Below are 16939 nucleotides of genomic sequence, written 5' to 3' on the forward strand. Positions count from 1 at the left end.
CAGCGACACCGCCCACCGCCGCCGCCACCACCACCACCACTGTCAACATCACCATCACTACATCACCAATAGCACCCACGCCCCATGCCACCACTCCAAAGCACCGCACCACCGCCAACGACCATATCGTGTCACCAATGTCATTCCCACACACAAATCACCCACCACAAAAACCACCACTGTCGACCACCGCTAAGTAGATCGAATAAAAAACAAAAATTGTAGATTCGGGCACCCACCATCGCAAGATCTACCAAAAAATAAAAAAACTGTAAAATCTACCAACAAAACTGCCAACACCCCACAATCACCATCGCCTCACTACCGTCATCGCCACTTCTAACACCAAATAAAATCGCCGCCACCAACAACAAACAAAATCACCAAACGCCTCTACCAAATTTGTCGAATCTGAGCATCGCTGCCAAGCACCACTTACAACATTGCTAATCGCAACGAACGACGTTTCATAACTACGGGTGTCGCAAAGCGCCTCTATGTGCGATTTTATTGGAGATAACAACGCTGCTTGGTGGTGGCTTTGGCAGTCGGAGAGGGAAATGGTGGAAATATGGAGAGGATAGAGAAAAAGGGTAGAAGAAAGTAAGAGGAGAGTCGTAAGAAGGTTGGATCGTCGCCGGAGAAAAGAGCGAGTGATGGAGAGGGAGACGAGCAAGGGAGAGGGAAGAGATGGGTCACTGGTAGTGAGGACTGGATAGTGGATAGGGTTTTTATTTTTTTGGTATTTAGTTTATTTAAATAATTAATAAAAAATCTTGTTTTTGAAATATCATTTAGGAATTTTGAATAATTAAAGTATGATTTTGCGTAATTTCCACTTTGATAATTATATTCACAAAATAATTTTTATTTGTTGTGCAATATTTTCATTATACTTAAGGTTCTCAATATTTTCCATTGTAATAACTACGTTCCTAACTTTTTTATCGTGGCGGGGTTCATGTTCACCTTTCAACCTTTACAGGCTAAAAGCTTGACATACCTCACATGTTAGCATTTAAGGCAATATTGCAAGTTTCCAAAGCAAAGTTTCTATCCACATACTATTTTTGAATAATGCTCTGAGTACAAGACACTATTCATACTGGCCTCTCCCTGTTGAAGGTAGGTCGACGGGTCCGACCAGCATTAAAAACAAAAAAGATTCGCACGGACCCTGCTCTAAGTCTGTCCTGACAGAGGCTCACTCGAAGCTGGATTGTACTTTTTTTTTTACAAAATTTCCTGTACAATTTTGACGGGAAATCGTAGCTATTTAATCCAATAAATGCAGAAAGGTGAATGATCAGCCACCTTTTAATGGGTCAGTTCATTGCCACGTGGTTCCATTCCATCTTTCATCAATTGATTAAGAAAATAGATATTTTAAGCGAAAAAAAATAAATAAATTCAAACTTTGCTGTAAAATTGAACTATTGAAGCTTTACATGTGTACGTAGAATTTAACTATCAACTCGAACAAATATCATTATCTAATGAGCTGTAAATTTCAAGATCTATATAGTAAATAAGCGCCTCTACTAACACGAGTGAGGTTGCAGAAGTGGACCTCAATCCAATAGAAGAACAATTGCGTAAAAAAAGAAACTTTCGAGCGAGCGCATTCAATTCTAAAGTCGTTTCATAAACGATTTCTTGTTCAGCTACTGAAAGATAGAGATGAGGCATTGTAATTGAGTCAAGATAAATTGAAAGTAGAAAATGATATGATTGATCGATAATTGAAAACATTGCGACGTTAGTCAAAATTCAATTTTGGCTATTGGAAATAATGGGAAATAAATAAGAATTAGGCTTTGTTTGTCTACCATTTTTTCATATTCTACCACATTATTTTTTAGTACTCATTTTCAACCACACATTTTTCATTAAAATAATGTTACACGTACATAAAATTTTTTTCGTTCTTTTTCAATTACACATTTCAATATCAATCACTATTTCATAATACATTACTCACAAATAATGAGGCACAAACAAGCACTTATAATGAAGTTCATAACACTTCCCGAATAGCATTCATTATAAATAATGGCGAATGAAATTATTAGACTGGGACTAAACAGTAAAAATTGCTTAATGTGAGGGCCTAGAACAAAAAATAAAAAATAAAACCATTCTAAAATAAATCCAGACTTTCATCAAATACGCATTCCTTCCATTGGTCATCAAGTAGCAGATTTTCCAGAGTTGACAAATGGGTCGGACCCAGTGCAGTCGGGTCAAGTTTGCTTTCCCCATGGAGAAAACCAGCTTCAGGAGAACCGGTTCCGGAAAATTCAATTTCAGAGTTTGAAGAATCAAATGATGCGGATCCAAACCAGAATAGTGATTCAGATAACGTATTTCCACTTTTTCTCTCGGTGCATGGACTAGGAATGGATTCACGAGCGCTGCAATCGACTGAATTTTGAGTAATTGAAGATTTTGGTCTATTTATCGCCCATTGTTTAAGTAATCTGGCAATATTTTCAGTGCTGGACGCATATGTAAATTCTTTTCCAGATTTTGTATCAGGCGGTTTGAATTCTGGGATTAATTCAGTGAAATTGCTTGTATTTTGATATGATAATGCATCATGGAGTGCTTGTTTTGCCATGTTGATATCTGTTTGTAGCTTCATTTCCCATTGACCTCTCGTAATTGAGTGAGCTTCGAAGTTTGAAGATGGAAGATTTTTTACCTTCTTCTTCAAATGTGTATTCCAATAGTTTTTTATGTCATTATCTGTTCGTTCCGGGAGATAAGAAGCTATGGAAGCCCATCTGCAATTAGATTCACACTCTTTTAGCCATTGTTGTTGGACTGATGCTACTTGTGCATATTAGTTTATATATAGATGAGGAGGGTGGAGAAGTAAGTTTTTTATTTTATTTTTGTTTTTATTAATAAAATTTGGTCGAAGAAATTCTGACATAATCATATCTTACTATATCACGTGTATGTAAACCTATTATTATATACATGCAGCACAATCAACAGATTTAGGGCTTCTGAAAATGCAAAAATTGTTTCTGACATTAATAAGCTATTATTGAATATATTCAGATAATTTTTTGAAAAGTGTTTTGTCCAACTAGAAGACTTTTAAAGAAAGCTAACTTTAAGGTTTCATTTAGCATGACTTTTACTTTTACTTTATGTAGAAAAACTTTTGAAAGAAGTTATTTTAATTTTTATATGAAAATTACTTTTTAAAAGAGTTTTTTATTTCATAAGTACTTTTAGATGAAATTACATTGAATCAATTTCTTTTAAAAGTTATTTTGACTAGAAGCTTTTCATAAAATTAGTCAAACAGGTCTAAAAGCAACTTTTGATTGCCAAAAGCTTTTTTTGACTTTTCAAAAGCCATATCAAATGAGCACTTAGCTTCCTCGAAAAATTATTTTACAAAAAACAGAAGTAATAATAGAAGCTCTATCAAGCGATACGTATAACGATGAGAGGGGATGAGAATATACTTGTTGCCCAAAAGAGCTTGAAGCTGAATGATAATCTTCTCTTCATGTACAGTGAAATTCCCCCTTTTGATCCCTGGCCGAAGATAATTAGCCCATCTTAGCCTGCAACTCTTACTGCATCTACGCAAACCTGAAAAAACGAACATCGATCACTTGACACCGTCTAGCTAACTAATTAACATTGTTTTTCAGAAAATCGAGGAAATTGTATAACCTGCATTTGTAGGTACAGCCCTCCAATTTCCAGGACCATGTTCTTTAACATAAGACACCAATTTTATGTCTTCTTCAGGAGTCCACGGCCCTTTCTTCACACCAACTTTATCATAACAAGGTGGTCTGCCCATATCTACTTCTCCTTTGTACTTTTGCTCAAAACGTCCAGGTCAAAATATTTATATATATGGCTGAGATTGGAATTAGTGGTGATGGTCTGGGATTGTTTGATCTTCATATATAGAGAATGAATTGAAGAGACAATAATTGACCTAGAGGAAATTATGTAAAAGTTGACAGCAAAATTAATGCTTTTCTCAGCCATGGACTCACTAAAGTCAGCTCCATCTGTCTTTTGCCTCAGCAAAACCGCGTTTCATTCAATGTGCTTTGCCTCTTGTATATTGAAAACCCTAATTTAGGCTTACTATAGTATTCTTTACATCTGTTTTATTTTTATTATTATTTTCTAATATCTATATCTATTCTATCCATTTTATTATAAAGCTCACACTTGGTAAGATAATGCAATTTAACTTCAAGAATAAGATTGCTTAATAATATTTCTTCTGACACTTTGCTCTTGTCCATTGCCCTTTCCACACGCACAGTATTTTTCGACATTTGACTAACTTGAACGTCAGAGAGTCCATGACTGTCTTCTCAACCGTCAGAGAAGTTCAGGTGCTCCTAACATTTTTCCAAGTATGCAAGAACTTAACAAGTTGACACGAATGAATTTGGGATCTCTTGACCATGTGTTCCTGTCCGATTCCTAAGTTAACTCGTATGTTTCATGTCCTTGTTCTTTGTATTCAAATGTATATGAGCAAACTTTATAAATCAGATTCCATTTTGAAAAAATCGTTTGTTATCTTCAATTCCCTCTAAAGTTGTTAAGAGTTCCAGCACAAAAAATAAAATAATAATAATAATATTTAGATGAAAAAAGAAAAAAAAATTGAAATTTGAAATCCAAAAAGAAATTCGATATTCTTCATGTAAAGTGCAACAAACAATAACTTTAGTCACAATTAGAATTAAAAAGTCAAGACTCTGTGGTCAGGAGATGGAGGCTGATCAGAGCAAGAAATGGCTAATAAATAGTCTCACGTTGCATTTTTCTCTTCAAAAATTCAGCATGTGAGAGCAATAAATGGGAAATTATGAGATGGGACCATCTACCCTTTTCACTTTTCTTTTTCATCGCACTATACTTATATACCATCTTTATATATAATTACTCCAATTTATAATTAGGAGTATATATCTATAAATTATGAGGTAAGAATTGCTGTAAGATACGTAATAATTATTATATCTATAAATTTGTATGTGTTTTTTTATATTAATTGTTTGTGCAAGATAGTTTGCATTTGTTTATTAATTTTATATGGTTTATATTAGGTGAAATGTATAGAAAATGAAGCATGTTTGGGATGTTCAATTACTATAACCATATCCGATAAGTGTTCCATTTCATGCAACGACGAGCCTATTCACTTCGACTAACGTGAAAAAGCTTTTGGTAATTTGGCCAAGCTGGAAAACTTATGTAGATTCATTGATGCATGTGTTTTATTTAACACTGTTCAATTCATGTTATATATCGAATGTAGCGCTAAGGGGTCTTATTTTTAGATATTTACTTAAAGTCGCATAATATAAACTTTTAATATTACCCAAAATATCCAACAGCTTTTGTGTTTAGATACAATATGTTTACCTTTGACGATTTTCATACTGTCGAGATGAGTATGTATCTCATCAGCCATTATTTCAACTTGTCACAATGGTATTTCAGATGTTCAACTACTACTAAAATTCCACACAATGAGAACAAAATGGGGAGTGTAGGGTTTGCCCCGTTTATTATTGTTATTTTATTTTATTTTTTAAATTTCGAGTTATGCTATTATTAGGGAATAAAATACAAATTCTAAATAGGTTTTTAATGAATGAATTGTTTAGAAATAAAATTATTTTTAATTTTTTTTCTCTTCACGAGGTGGGTTTTTTATGTCATCACTATCCAAAGCCAATTAATCCGCGGAAAAAACTAAAATTCCCGGTGGGCTTAAAGACCCATTTTCTATTAAGCTCACTACCGCTTAGTCCAGAAAATCCACTTTTGCAAAATTAAATTAAAAAAAAAATGTCATTCCACCTAATTGGGCTCCTTGTAAAAAACTATCGATCTGATGTCAATGTTTTTTATGCTACTTTTCTGTAATTAATATTTTTCTTGTACTTTTTTTTTTCTTTGTAAGTTGCTACATGTACACAGCCGTGTGTATAAGGGTGTTCAAAATGGACACCCGGTGCCCCCTATTGGAGGGTGTGCCTAGCCCACCGGCGCCCTTTCCAATAGGGGCCACCGTGTGTTCAAAAATGGACACCCAACAAAAATAATCCTTCGAAATTATATATAAAGATTGGAAAAATAAAACAATAGTTGGTTTAGAGGGGGTCAATCAATTAACAAGCACTAAAAGTAAAAACCATCAATTTATTTAATTGATACGTGTCACAAATATTGGGGGAAGTAATTAAGGGGCATCGTCCTTGTGTCCAAACCTATGAATAATGCTGGGCCTAAAATATACTGTTTGATGTAGCACCGGGTCCGGATCCTGGTCTATTAGAGGTTCAAAAATTTATGTACCACAAATTATTAATTACATTGATATCAGCCTCCTCCGGTCCCCTATCCCTAATACTGTGCAACAATATAATTACAACCAAGAAGAAACAAATAAAAGAAAATAATATGAGAAAAATGAAAATTAGGAACCCACTTTGCCAAAACATTAATTTAGGTGACTATATTTGACAAGTTAAATTAAAAAATAATGCTATTTGCAGTCGTTCACTACAGCAATCGCTCTACGTGACATACACATGACATGTGGTTATTTAATACATTAATGAATAAAAAAATTACCACATTAATGTATCAAATAATCACCTGCCATGTATATGTCACGTAAGACGACTGCGACAGTAAGCGACTACGAATAACATTACTCTAAATTAAATGAGTAATGTAATGCGTGTGTGATAACAAAAGAAATTTATTAAGATTTATGATTTGACAACCTTGAAAATCTAGGATTAAAAATCTTAATCCTCCGAAAACATTGATTTGCAATATTGCACACGTTTTTTAATTAAGCCTTTTAATTATAACAAGATTGTTAAATGGACCAAGTCAAGTTGGCTCGCGACCCACCAATTTATTTTCTTAATTGAAAATTGCACTTTTCACTTCCCCAAAAAAAATATATCACAAACTAAATTGTAAAAAAAAAAAAAAAAATCAACATGAAAAATTATATTTTTTTAAAAGATTAATGAAGTTGTAAAAAATATGAGCCACTTAAGAGTAATTGACGTGCGACTCACACAAGTTTTTTGCTATTCGATAGCAAGAAACACCCCATTTGTCACCCCCAATCATGCACCAAACGTGGTAAACCTACTCAAGAACATTACACATCGCTAATAACTTATGCATGTAGTGAGTGAATAAGATACAAAAGATAAAGGAGGATAAGCAAAATTCATACTATTAATCTTGTTCTAAGCATTTATATTATCTCCATCATCGAGAATAACATGTTAAAAGATTTATTCGAAACAACACAATACATCCTTAACACTCGTTTATTTAGCTAATTACTCTCACGAATAGTTTTCTTTCTTTTTCAATTAAAAATAATTAATTAGGAAATTCGCATATAATAGTGGGACCATTCCATATTCTCCCCCAAAATTTCTCACACTCAATTATCTCGAGTTGACGTACAATTTCATTATAATGTTATAATTACTTATCTGGAAAGAATTGTAAACTTTCGATTTCATTTCATTTTCACCCTTCCGGCAGAACAAATAGACCTCTCAACTGATAATTCTGATAGACTCACCCCGGACCTCTCTGTGATTTTACACGTAAAAATATATATATTATTTGTGCATGGTTTTATGTAATAGAGAAGAGGATACCTAGGCTCTAAGCAATGAGGCTAATTAGCTTTGGTCCGGTCGCTGACAGGTACCTATCTCCCCTTGAAACTCTCCATTTAGGTCGGATTTCAATTTCTTCCGAGTCAGTTTATCATTAATCGATCTGTTTACAGGTGAAAGGTCCAATCCGAGTTTGAAATATTCAAAGAAGCCATAAATTCTTCAACTGCCCTGTTGCCCTGTTCTCTGTTTCTTGCTTCCAACTGAATTTTTTCAGGCCGATAAAAATTAATGGATATGCCCAAAAGGTGTCTGTGTTTGCTCACTTCTTCAGTTTTATGAACATGGGTTCTTCTGTTATTCAGTTCCTGGTCCATAAACTAGTTTCTATTTTACATGCTCTGTTGAGTTTCATCTCCACAGTAATCTTCAGGTACGTATATTTTTAATTTAAGAAGATTCCTTTTCTTAAAGAAATTCTGGGTTTATCTGTTTTACATTCAAATTTTATTTGCTTACAGGCTGCCAAAAGATGGGAGTTCTGTAAAGGGTAATGTAAATTATTACAATGTGAAAGGAAAAAAAAATGTTTCAGAAACAGAGTCTAAATCGGAAAAAGATCCTGCCGAGTTTAGAGGTGTTGAAAATGAGGTTGAGGAAGAGAAATCAGAGGGCTTTCTGAATTTCAAGTTTCCAACTTTTGAAGATTTTGGTAGAAGCAAGAAAGAAACGAGTAATTTATTTAATTCTGAATTGGTTCCTTTTGTAGATGAAGAGGCAATTTTTACAGCGAAGGAAATTAGGAATAAAGACAGATATCAGGATTGTTATGAAAATGATGAAATTATTGTTGATGAGTGTTTGCATGAGAAAACCTCGGAGAAAGTTCATAATGAATCGGCTGATATTCTTGTGGAAGGAAATGAAAATAATGTTGATGAGAGAATTGAATTTTCTGTAGAGGAAGAACGAGTGGTTGAAGAGGAAAACTATTTTGGAAGTGCTCGTGGATTTTTGGATGAAGGCCAATCCCATTTGGAGAAAAATTCCGTGGTTATTGATTCTGATTCTGAATCAACGAGTTTTGAGCACATTCGTGATGTCATGAATAGCTCAGCTTATTCATACAGCGAGGGCTTCCTTTCGGATGGAGAGTTTGATTTTGATGCTTCGATGGATACTGATGGTGAAAAGGAGAATTTGGATTCAGAAGGTGAATTGTCAAATGAACTTGATGGTGAAGACATTGATGTAATGGAAGATCTTAGGAAATTAGGAGAGGATAATTTACAGAATCGAGATAGGTTAACCTCAAATTTTCTGTCTGAGAGCGATTTTATTGTAGATTCAGAGAAGAAAACAATGGAGCAATTTGTGGATAAAAATGGTGCAGATGATTTTGAAAACCAGAAGTCAAAAGATTCATCAAAATCGAACTCTGAGGATGCAAACAAATTAGAGTCATTGTGGGAACATCAAGAATTGATTGAGCAGTTGAAAATGGAACTTAGAAAGGTTAGGGCCACAGGGTTGCCCACCATTTTAGAAGAATCCGAGTCTCCTAAGATGATGGATGACTTGAAACCATGGAAAATTGACGAGAAATTCCAGCTTGAAGATTGCATCGATGAGCTTCACAAATTCTCCAAGTGCTACAGAGAAAGGATGCGAAAATTTGATATCTTGAATTACCAGAAGATGTATGCAATAGGTCAGTCATGTATTCGATTTATTCATCATCTTTCATTTACGACTTTGGAACACTTCTTCGTTCTTTATCTCGATTAAATTTGTAGATAATGATGCTTTTATTCTTTTTGTCTGTATATTAATTATCATATTTTTACTTGTTAAGAACCATAATCCATGGACATGAATGAAGCAACCTACTTTTAATACTTTAGGCGTTGAAGATAGGACCACAGTATCTGTTAGTTGGGTTCTGCAGAAACAGGAATAACATGAACCTTCGCTGGTACGAGGCATTAAAAGCATTTTTCCTAACACTACTAGATAACACGGGACGAGTTTTTAACTTCATACTTTTCTTTCATACAATCCGTGTTATCCAGTCCAACATATTAAATACTATATAAAAACACGGTGGACGACAGAACATACTGAGGTGTGGCTGAGAAGGAGAATTCATAGTTTGTTGCATTAAAATTCTTGTCCAAATGTTATGTTGTCCCATTGAATTCCTTCTTTAAATTCTTTACCAAACTCTCATATTTCCAAGACATAACAGAATTTATCCCAATTTGCAATAACTCTTGAGTTTTTAGGTCAGCTGCTCCTCGAGTCCCTAAAGTTTTTGAACTGTCCTATTGCAATTGTATTCACAGGTTTTTTGCAGCTAAAGGATCCTCTTCAGTCAATTTCAAGGCGCAGACCATCAGTTCCAATGCTCAAATCCCTTTTTCCGTTTAATCTTTCGCTATTCAAGCATGGAAGCCGTGACAGTGATCCAATGCAGAATTTCTTTAAAGAATTGCGCGGTGATCTTGAAGTGGTATATGTTGGACAGATGTGTCTTTCTTGGGAATTCTTACATTGGCAGTATGAAAAGGCCTTAGACTTATGGGATTCCGATCCTCGTGGAATCCATCGCTATAATGAAGTTGCTGGTGAATTTCAGCAGTTTCAAGTGCTCATGCAAAGATTTATTGAAGACGAACCTTTCCAAGGGCCAAGAGTTGAAAACTACATCAAGAGTCGATGTGTCCTTCGAACTCTTCTTCAAGTTCCTGTCATAAAAGGTGAATTTTCATCAAATTCACAACCCGAGTAATCTTACAAGATGAACTATTTCGTCCTCAAAAACTAAAAGCACTGATTTACGTAATTTGGCTACTTGCAGTGGATAGCTTCAGAGACAAAAAGAAGGCAAGAAAGAAAGACAGAGACGAATACATTATCACGACTGACATGCTGGTGGAGATTGTAGAAGAGTCGATACGAATATTTTGGCGATTTGTTCGAGCTGATAGGGGTTGCGCCAGTACAAGTGCAAAGGAAACACCTGTGCTTCACAATCCTGAAGACCTTGAGCTTTTGATGGAAGTCAGAAAGACACTTCAAAAGGTTGCTTCATGAGACTAAATTGATGAATCTTGTTTAAATTATAAACTTTCTAGTAATTTTCTCTTGATAAATGCAGAAAGAGAGAAAGCTCAAAGACATTTTGAGAAGTGAAAACTGTATACTGAGGAGAATCCGACGTTATAGAGATGATGATTCAGACCAAGTGCTCTTTTTTTTCGCTCAAGTCGATGTGAAATTGGTGTCTAGAGTTTTACGTATGTCGAGAATAAGCAAAGACCAGTTGATCTGGTGTCGTAACAAGCTAACTAGAATTAGTCTTTCGAACAGGAAAATAAATGTGCAACCCTCGTTTTTGCTTTTCCCATGTTAATGCTAGTAGTTATTTTCTAATCCTAGCTCGAGAAATCTTATATGGTTCTATCGATCTTGAAATTTTTGTTAGTAGTTTTGTATTTGAATAGAAAATTATCCGTTCATTTTGTCTTGATGTTTCATATTTTTTATTGTTATTCGCTCACTTGATTCTTGATTTCACTCGGCAATTGTACCTATATTTACAAGTATGAAACAAGATTACAATGTTTTATCCTAAAAACCACCCTCAACATATGTCGTCTAATCAAATGATAAAATTCTCATCCTTCAAAATTTACCATTATCTAGTAAGTGGTAATTCAAGTCCAATTTCCGTTTTTATTATTATGATGATGAAAAAAATTCATTTATTCTCTTTTCCTTAATAAAAAAATTCTAAATTTTAAAAGTGTCATTGGAAATGTACTCTGAAAAAGAATGTTTGAAATCTAATATAGAAGGAGGGCAATGGATCGAGCAAGCATTTTTCTTTTTTTTTTTTCTTTTTTTCCTTTTTTTGGTCGTTTTTTAAAATTAATAAAATAAATAAAAAAATTAATCGATTCACGAGCTCAAGACAAGCCGCCACGACTGATGAATCAAAATACTTTCAAGTCCAGCTCTTGCTCGGCCAATAACTTAAATAAGATCTCGAAGCAAATCTAAGCCCATCTTTGACAATTATTATTTGAAAACTCTTTTTTCTCTTTACTCATATTTAACAACACATTCATATAATAAAATATTCTACACCTAAACTCTTTTTTTGTTTTTTTAAGGCACACATCCTCCTAAAAATCACTATTCAAAATAGTATTTTGACCAAATAAGATCATCTCCAATATACTCTCTAGTCTCTATTAAGAGCCTATTATATAATTTAGAGAACATCTATAAGTTTAGAAAGTAAAAATTTTGAAGTAGTCCAACATACACTTTATATCTAACACTAAATTTTACTACTCCCAAAAAATATTTATCATTTTTCTCTATATTTTACTTTAACTAATTTTCTTTAGATTATTTTATTATTTTCTTACATTGAAAATTGAAATTTTTTGAATGCATTTAATTATAAAAGTATTTCCAAGTGACTCTTTAAATATGAGTCAAACGACTCAAACCCACTCTCTTTAATTAAACACACTCAAAGTGTTTCAATTTTCTATATAGGAAAATAATAAAATAATTTAGAGAAATGCTAGTTTAAAAAAAAAAAGATAAAGAAAAATAATAAATATTTTTTGTGAGTAGTAAAATTAAGTGTTAAATATAAAAAGTTTGTTAGAATACTTCAAAATCTTAACTCTATAAATTTATAGATGCTATTTAAATGATAGAATATACTCTTTAAAACTATAGAATCTTGAAGATGCTCTTAAATTTTGAATTTAAATAGTTTTTTGGAGCATTAAAGAATCTATTGTAGATGCTTTAAGGTCATCAAACAAGCCAAATTTTAATTTGTTGAGAATATTTTCAACCACTTCACAAATTGATTTTTCTAAAATTCGTCTAATCTTAATTATGCTATATTCTTGTTAATGTATTGCCAGTCTTTGTGATATATTACTTCTATCATTAGCCATAGATTTCTGCGTGAATTCTCTTCAGGAAAATATAGCTGCACCCTATTGGTAAGACTTTGAGAAGTCAAAAGCTCCTTATGAAATTAGGAAGATGCTTTTGAACCTGTTTAGATAATATTTTGAAAGTATTTTGTGTGGTTAAAAGAGCTTTTAGAAGATAATCCCTAGTCGGAATTACTAGATGGTCTATCTCATGAGCCTGGGAATAATAAAGAAAGAACGACGTGAAGGTAAAGTGAATAAAGAAACTAAATTGATCCTTTGTATTTGTTTTGATTGTGAAATATGTAATGCTTTTTCCAATGTACAAAAATTCATGGAAACAAATGTAAATACTCAAAGAGGACCATTCCTTGCCTATATAAGTGCTATCCATAACTCACAAATGGAACAAGGAAGGCAAAATGCCCCTGCCCCATCCTTGACCTGGGGCACCAACAAAATGGGTGAATCACTCCCCAATTCAAGGCAAGGCAAGGCATGGCATGGCAGGGAAGGGCATTTTTCCATCGCTAGAACAGAAAAGTATTAAATTATGTATCATTTGTACTTTTAAATTGTTTTGCACAACATCCACAGGATATGTCGCGGCAGAATGTATCGTTTCTCCAAAGCACCACATTCACAACTACAACATGAACCATCAGTACATAATCATCATTATTTATTATCCACTCAATTAACTTTTGAGATAAAGATAAGTAGAATGAAATTACAGAGCAATACTCAACCTTTCAACACCCTATAGGTAAGCAAAAATGATAGAGCTATATGGCTATAGATGCCTGGACATAGAAAATAAGAATAGCATGATTAAAACATACAGTGGTGTGCCAAAAGTAAACCAGTCTTTTCAGATATACGCTGCCCGATCATTCCTAAGAATCTACCAAGAGGCATGCATTTAGATCATAAGTTGATGCCAGAAACCACAGTATAAAGACGTGAATAAAAATAATAATAATAATTCTAATATCAAGCTTCAGCTGAAACTAAATTAATCAGTCATATACGAAAAATACACCACGTTCTGTGCACCACATTCACACATCATTTTTGCATACATTCAATAAACATCAATAGCATCAAAACTTATTATTATAAGAACCATAACAAAAGAACATGGATTTACAGAGAGCAGATACCAACTATAGCGAAGACCATCCGTGGTAATAAATACTGACAAAATTTTGGGAGGAGAAATATTCAGTTTTAACCCAGAAAATAATCGTAGTTGATACTTGATGATGTCCAACACCAGGAAGAGAAAACAATGTCATATATCTAATAACCACTTACATGGTACAAAGATGTCGATACCAAAGTTTCATAGGGCTCATTAAGAGTAATCACACCTCCAACTCCAAGCTGCTTCAGCCGAGGCACATCCTTTGGAAATGGAACAGCTCCCAACAAGAGAAACTGCATAAACATAATGAATTCAACATATTAAGAATCCACTCTTCATTAAAACTTATTGTAGAAATGAGAAGCAATCGAACCCTTTTCCTCACATCTATAGCATAGTCCAGCAAACAAGGTTATAGCCAGATTAAGAAGCATATCCAAATATCCACTATAAACTCAACTTGTACTTACTTGCAAGATCCAAAAATAATTCCACAGTATATTAATCCTTTTCAAATTATAGATCAAAAGTGGTAGCTTTGTTAAGACGATATGTTAAATTTACTTGACATCCACATTGGGTGCCACTGAGTTTGACAATGAGGGTGTGTTATATTAATACTAAAAAAAAAGTGTTTTTTTTTTCAAAACATTTCTTCCACAAGCAGTTGTTTGAGTTCAACATATTCAAAGGACAATCTAATTTATGTTAACCTTACCCCTTTCATCTTGAAAGAAATGTGTTTACAAGTTTTCCTTTCTGTGCTTAAAAAAAATAAAATGCATTTACGTTTTTCCACCATCCACTAAATCGCAACTTAGATGAGTGAAATTTGATTCCAGGAAAGTATATCACATGCTAATAGGCTTACTATTCTGCCTTCCATACTATATTGATGTTCTTGCAAACAATTGACACTCACAGAAAACATAAAAAATTAAAAATTCCCCATTAATAAGTGTAGTATAAAAAAGAGTTAATTGTTCCAATGGTCACTAAACTTATGTATATGTTTTCAATTACTCGCTAAAGTTTAAGATGTTGAGTTTTGACCACTAAACTTTGAAAAATGTTGGTTGTTACTAACTAGTATAACATTTGTTTGAAACCTCTTAACGAAATTGGTGACGTGATTAACGGAATGCACATGGAGCACCTCGTCACATCATTAAAACATTGAGATGGTCGAATTTTGATACCTATACTTTGGAAAACGTTTTCAATTGCTCACTAAACTTTTAAAAATGTCTTTCATTGCTCACTAAACTCTAAGGTAGTCACTTTGAAAAATGTCTTCTGTTGCTTACAATAATTTGGATTCAATTAAAATTCGTTGTTAAAATTTGGATTTAATTTAATTCTAACGACAAATCTAACCCTGTTCGAAAGAAATTAAACTTAATTTTTTATCAAACTCAAAGTCAATAATTAATTTTAACCACATATTTCATAGGACCTATGATAAAACTTTAATCTTGATTGTATATTCAATAATGAGTTACAATACAGCAATAATTTTTTACAGAAGAATCATATGCTCTATATATACAAAGATTGCAAAACTATTATAGGAAGGCAATATTGTTTTAGGGAAGCTAGCTAGAATTGTGGCCATGAGATTAGTGACTGATGCAGGGCTTGATTTTTGTGATTGACTGGTTGTTATACCCTTGAATCTCGCCTAATTATCTTTGTTATGATCTGTTGCTTGATTTGTGGCATGATCTTTGATACGCCCCCACAAGATAAGGTTGCCATCCGCAAGTCCAATCGTGGTTCTTAGTTGGTCCGTTTGTTGCTTTGGCAAAGGATTTGTGAGAAGATCTGCAAGCTGATCTTGGGCATTTACATGATGAACTTTCAGCATACCTTTTAGAACTATATCTCTAACAAAATGCAAATCTATTTGAATATGCTTCATCCAGGAATGTTGAACAGGGTTAACGCTGAGTTTCAGCGTTGTACCCAAGTTGCCATAAAGCAATTTTGGTGGGGAAGAAATGTTTAAGCTAAGTTCCTAAAACAACGACAATAATCAAATGGTTTCTGATATTGCAGTTGCTAGAGCTCTATACTTCGCTTCAGTAGATGATTTTGCAATGGCTCGTTGTTTTTTGAGCTCCAGGAGGTCAGATTTTGATCGAGAAAGCATATGCAGGCAGATGTAGAACTTCCATCATCATAGTTCTCGGCCCAATCAACATCGGCATAGGTGGTTATGGTTGAGCTTGAGCCTTTACGTATGTGAATGCCATGATAAATTGTTTATTTCAAGTATCTTAGATTAACTTAGAACCAAGTCACTACTTAGTTCATGGTTTATGATTGAACTTAATTGAGACATTTCTCAACGTCAATCATCTTCAGTGTCTAAGTATCAATTGAAGATTACTCTGTCATTTTGCATCGGTATAGTTGTTTGGAAGTCTCATATCCTTCCACACATGATTATTATCATACAACTCTTTGTAATGAAAAATTATGTGTTAACATCTATACTCTCAAGTTGCATTTGTAACTCAGTGACATAGTTGCAAGCATCCCATGCGTGCAATACTGTCTCATCACTGTGTTTACTACAGTAGCCACCTCTTCTTTAATCGAGTCATCAGCAGGTGTCTCTGGAAAGGGCTATTCAAGGACGTGACCAATTTTCTCATGCATGAGAACAATTTTCAAATTGCGGTGTCAATTAAGAAAATATAGTTTAGTTGTTGGCATCTAGTATGCCATTCAGATACATATGGTTACTCACGATTCAATAAATATAAATGACGAAAAAGGAAAGAATAATATATAAAATGCATCAATTAATTTAACATGGACTTTTATTAAATTGATTATGCTCCCACTGTTTAAATAAAATTTATGACCCTCTTACATAAATCTATGGAGTTCGAACTTGACTCCCAGTGGGCTGGGATCCCATCTATTATATTAAGACCTCGAGTGTACTCAACAAACCTTGGTATAACATTTGGGTAGATACTATTATCAATTGTATCTCCATACAACTCCCAGATCATTAAACTGACAACTCTTTGTTTTCACACATCTTATGTGTTAGCTTAATACGCCTCTAAAATTTATCTCCTTGAGGGTACTCAACAAAAGATAAATTTTAGTTACGTCAAACCCGTCATTCAGAAATA

The 16939-nt window shown here is 33.7% G+C and overlaps 2 protein-coding genes across 2 annotated transcripts; one reads left to right on the forward strand and one right to left on the reverse strand.

The window, feature by feature from the left end:
• Positions 1–1909: 1909 nt before the first annotated feature.
• Positions 1910–3978, reverse strand: LOC111400894 (myb-related protein 306-like). Its single transcript, XM_023028346.1, has 3 exons — positions 3700–3978; positions 3486–3615; positions 1910–2786 (listed from the first exon to the last, which is right to left on the reverse strand). The coding sequence occupies exons 1-3, from the start codon at positions 3830–3832 to the stop codon at positions 2141–2143; spliced, it is 909 nt and encodes a 302-aa protein (XP_022884114.1). The 5' UTR covers positions 3833–3978; the 3' UTR covers positions 1910–2140.
• Positions 3979–7550: 3572 nt separating this feature from the next.
• On the forward strand, positions 7551–11209 carry LOC111400895. The gene is made up of 6 exons (XM_023028347.1): positions 7551–7758; positions 7844–8103; positions 8192–9381; positions 10016–10429; positions 10531–10754; positions 10831–11209. The coding sequence occupies exons 2-6, from the start codon at positions 8009–8011 to the stop codon at positions 11083–11085; spliced, it is 2178 nt and encodes a 725-aa protein (XP_022884115.1). The 5' UTR covers positions 7551–7758; positions 7844–8008; the 3' UTR covers positions 11086–11209.
• The last annotated feature ends 5730 nt before the right edge of the window (positions 11210–16939 follow it).

The sequence above is a fragment of the Olea europaea genome, chromosome 10 (genome assembly GCF_002742605.1).
Source record: "Olea europaea var. sylvestris chromosome 10, O_europaea_v1, whole genome shotgun sequence".
Classification (NCBI taxonomy): domain Eukaryota; kingdom Viridiplantae; phylum Streptophyta; class Magnoliopsida; order Lamiales; family Oleaceae; genus Olea; species Olea europaea.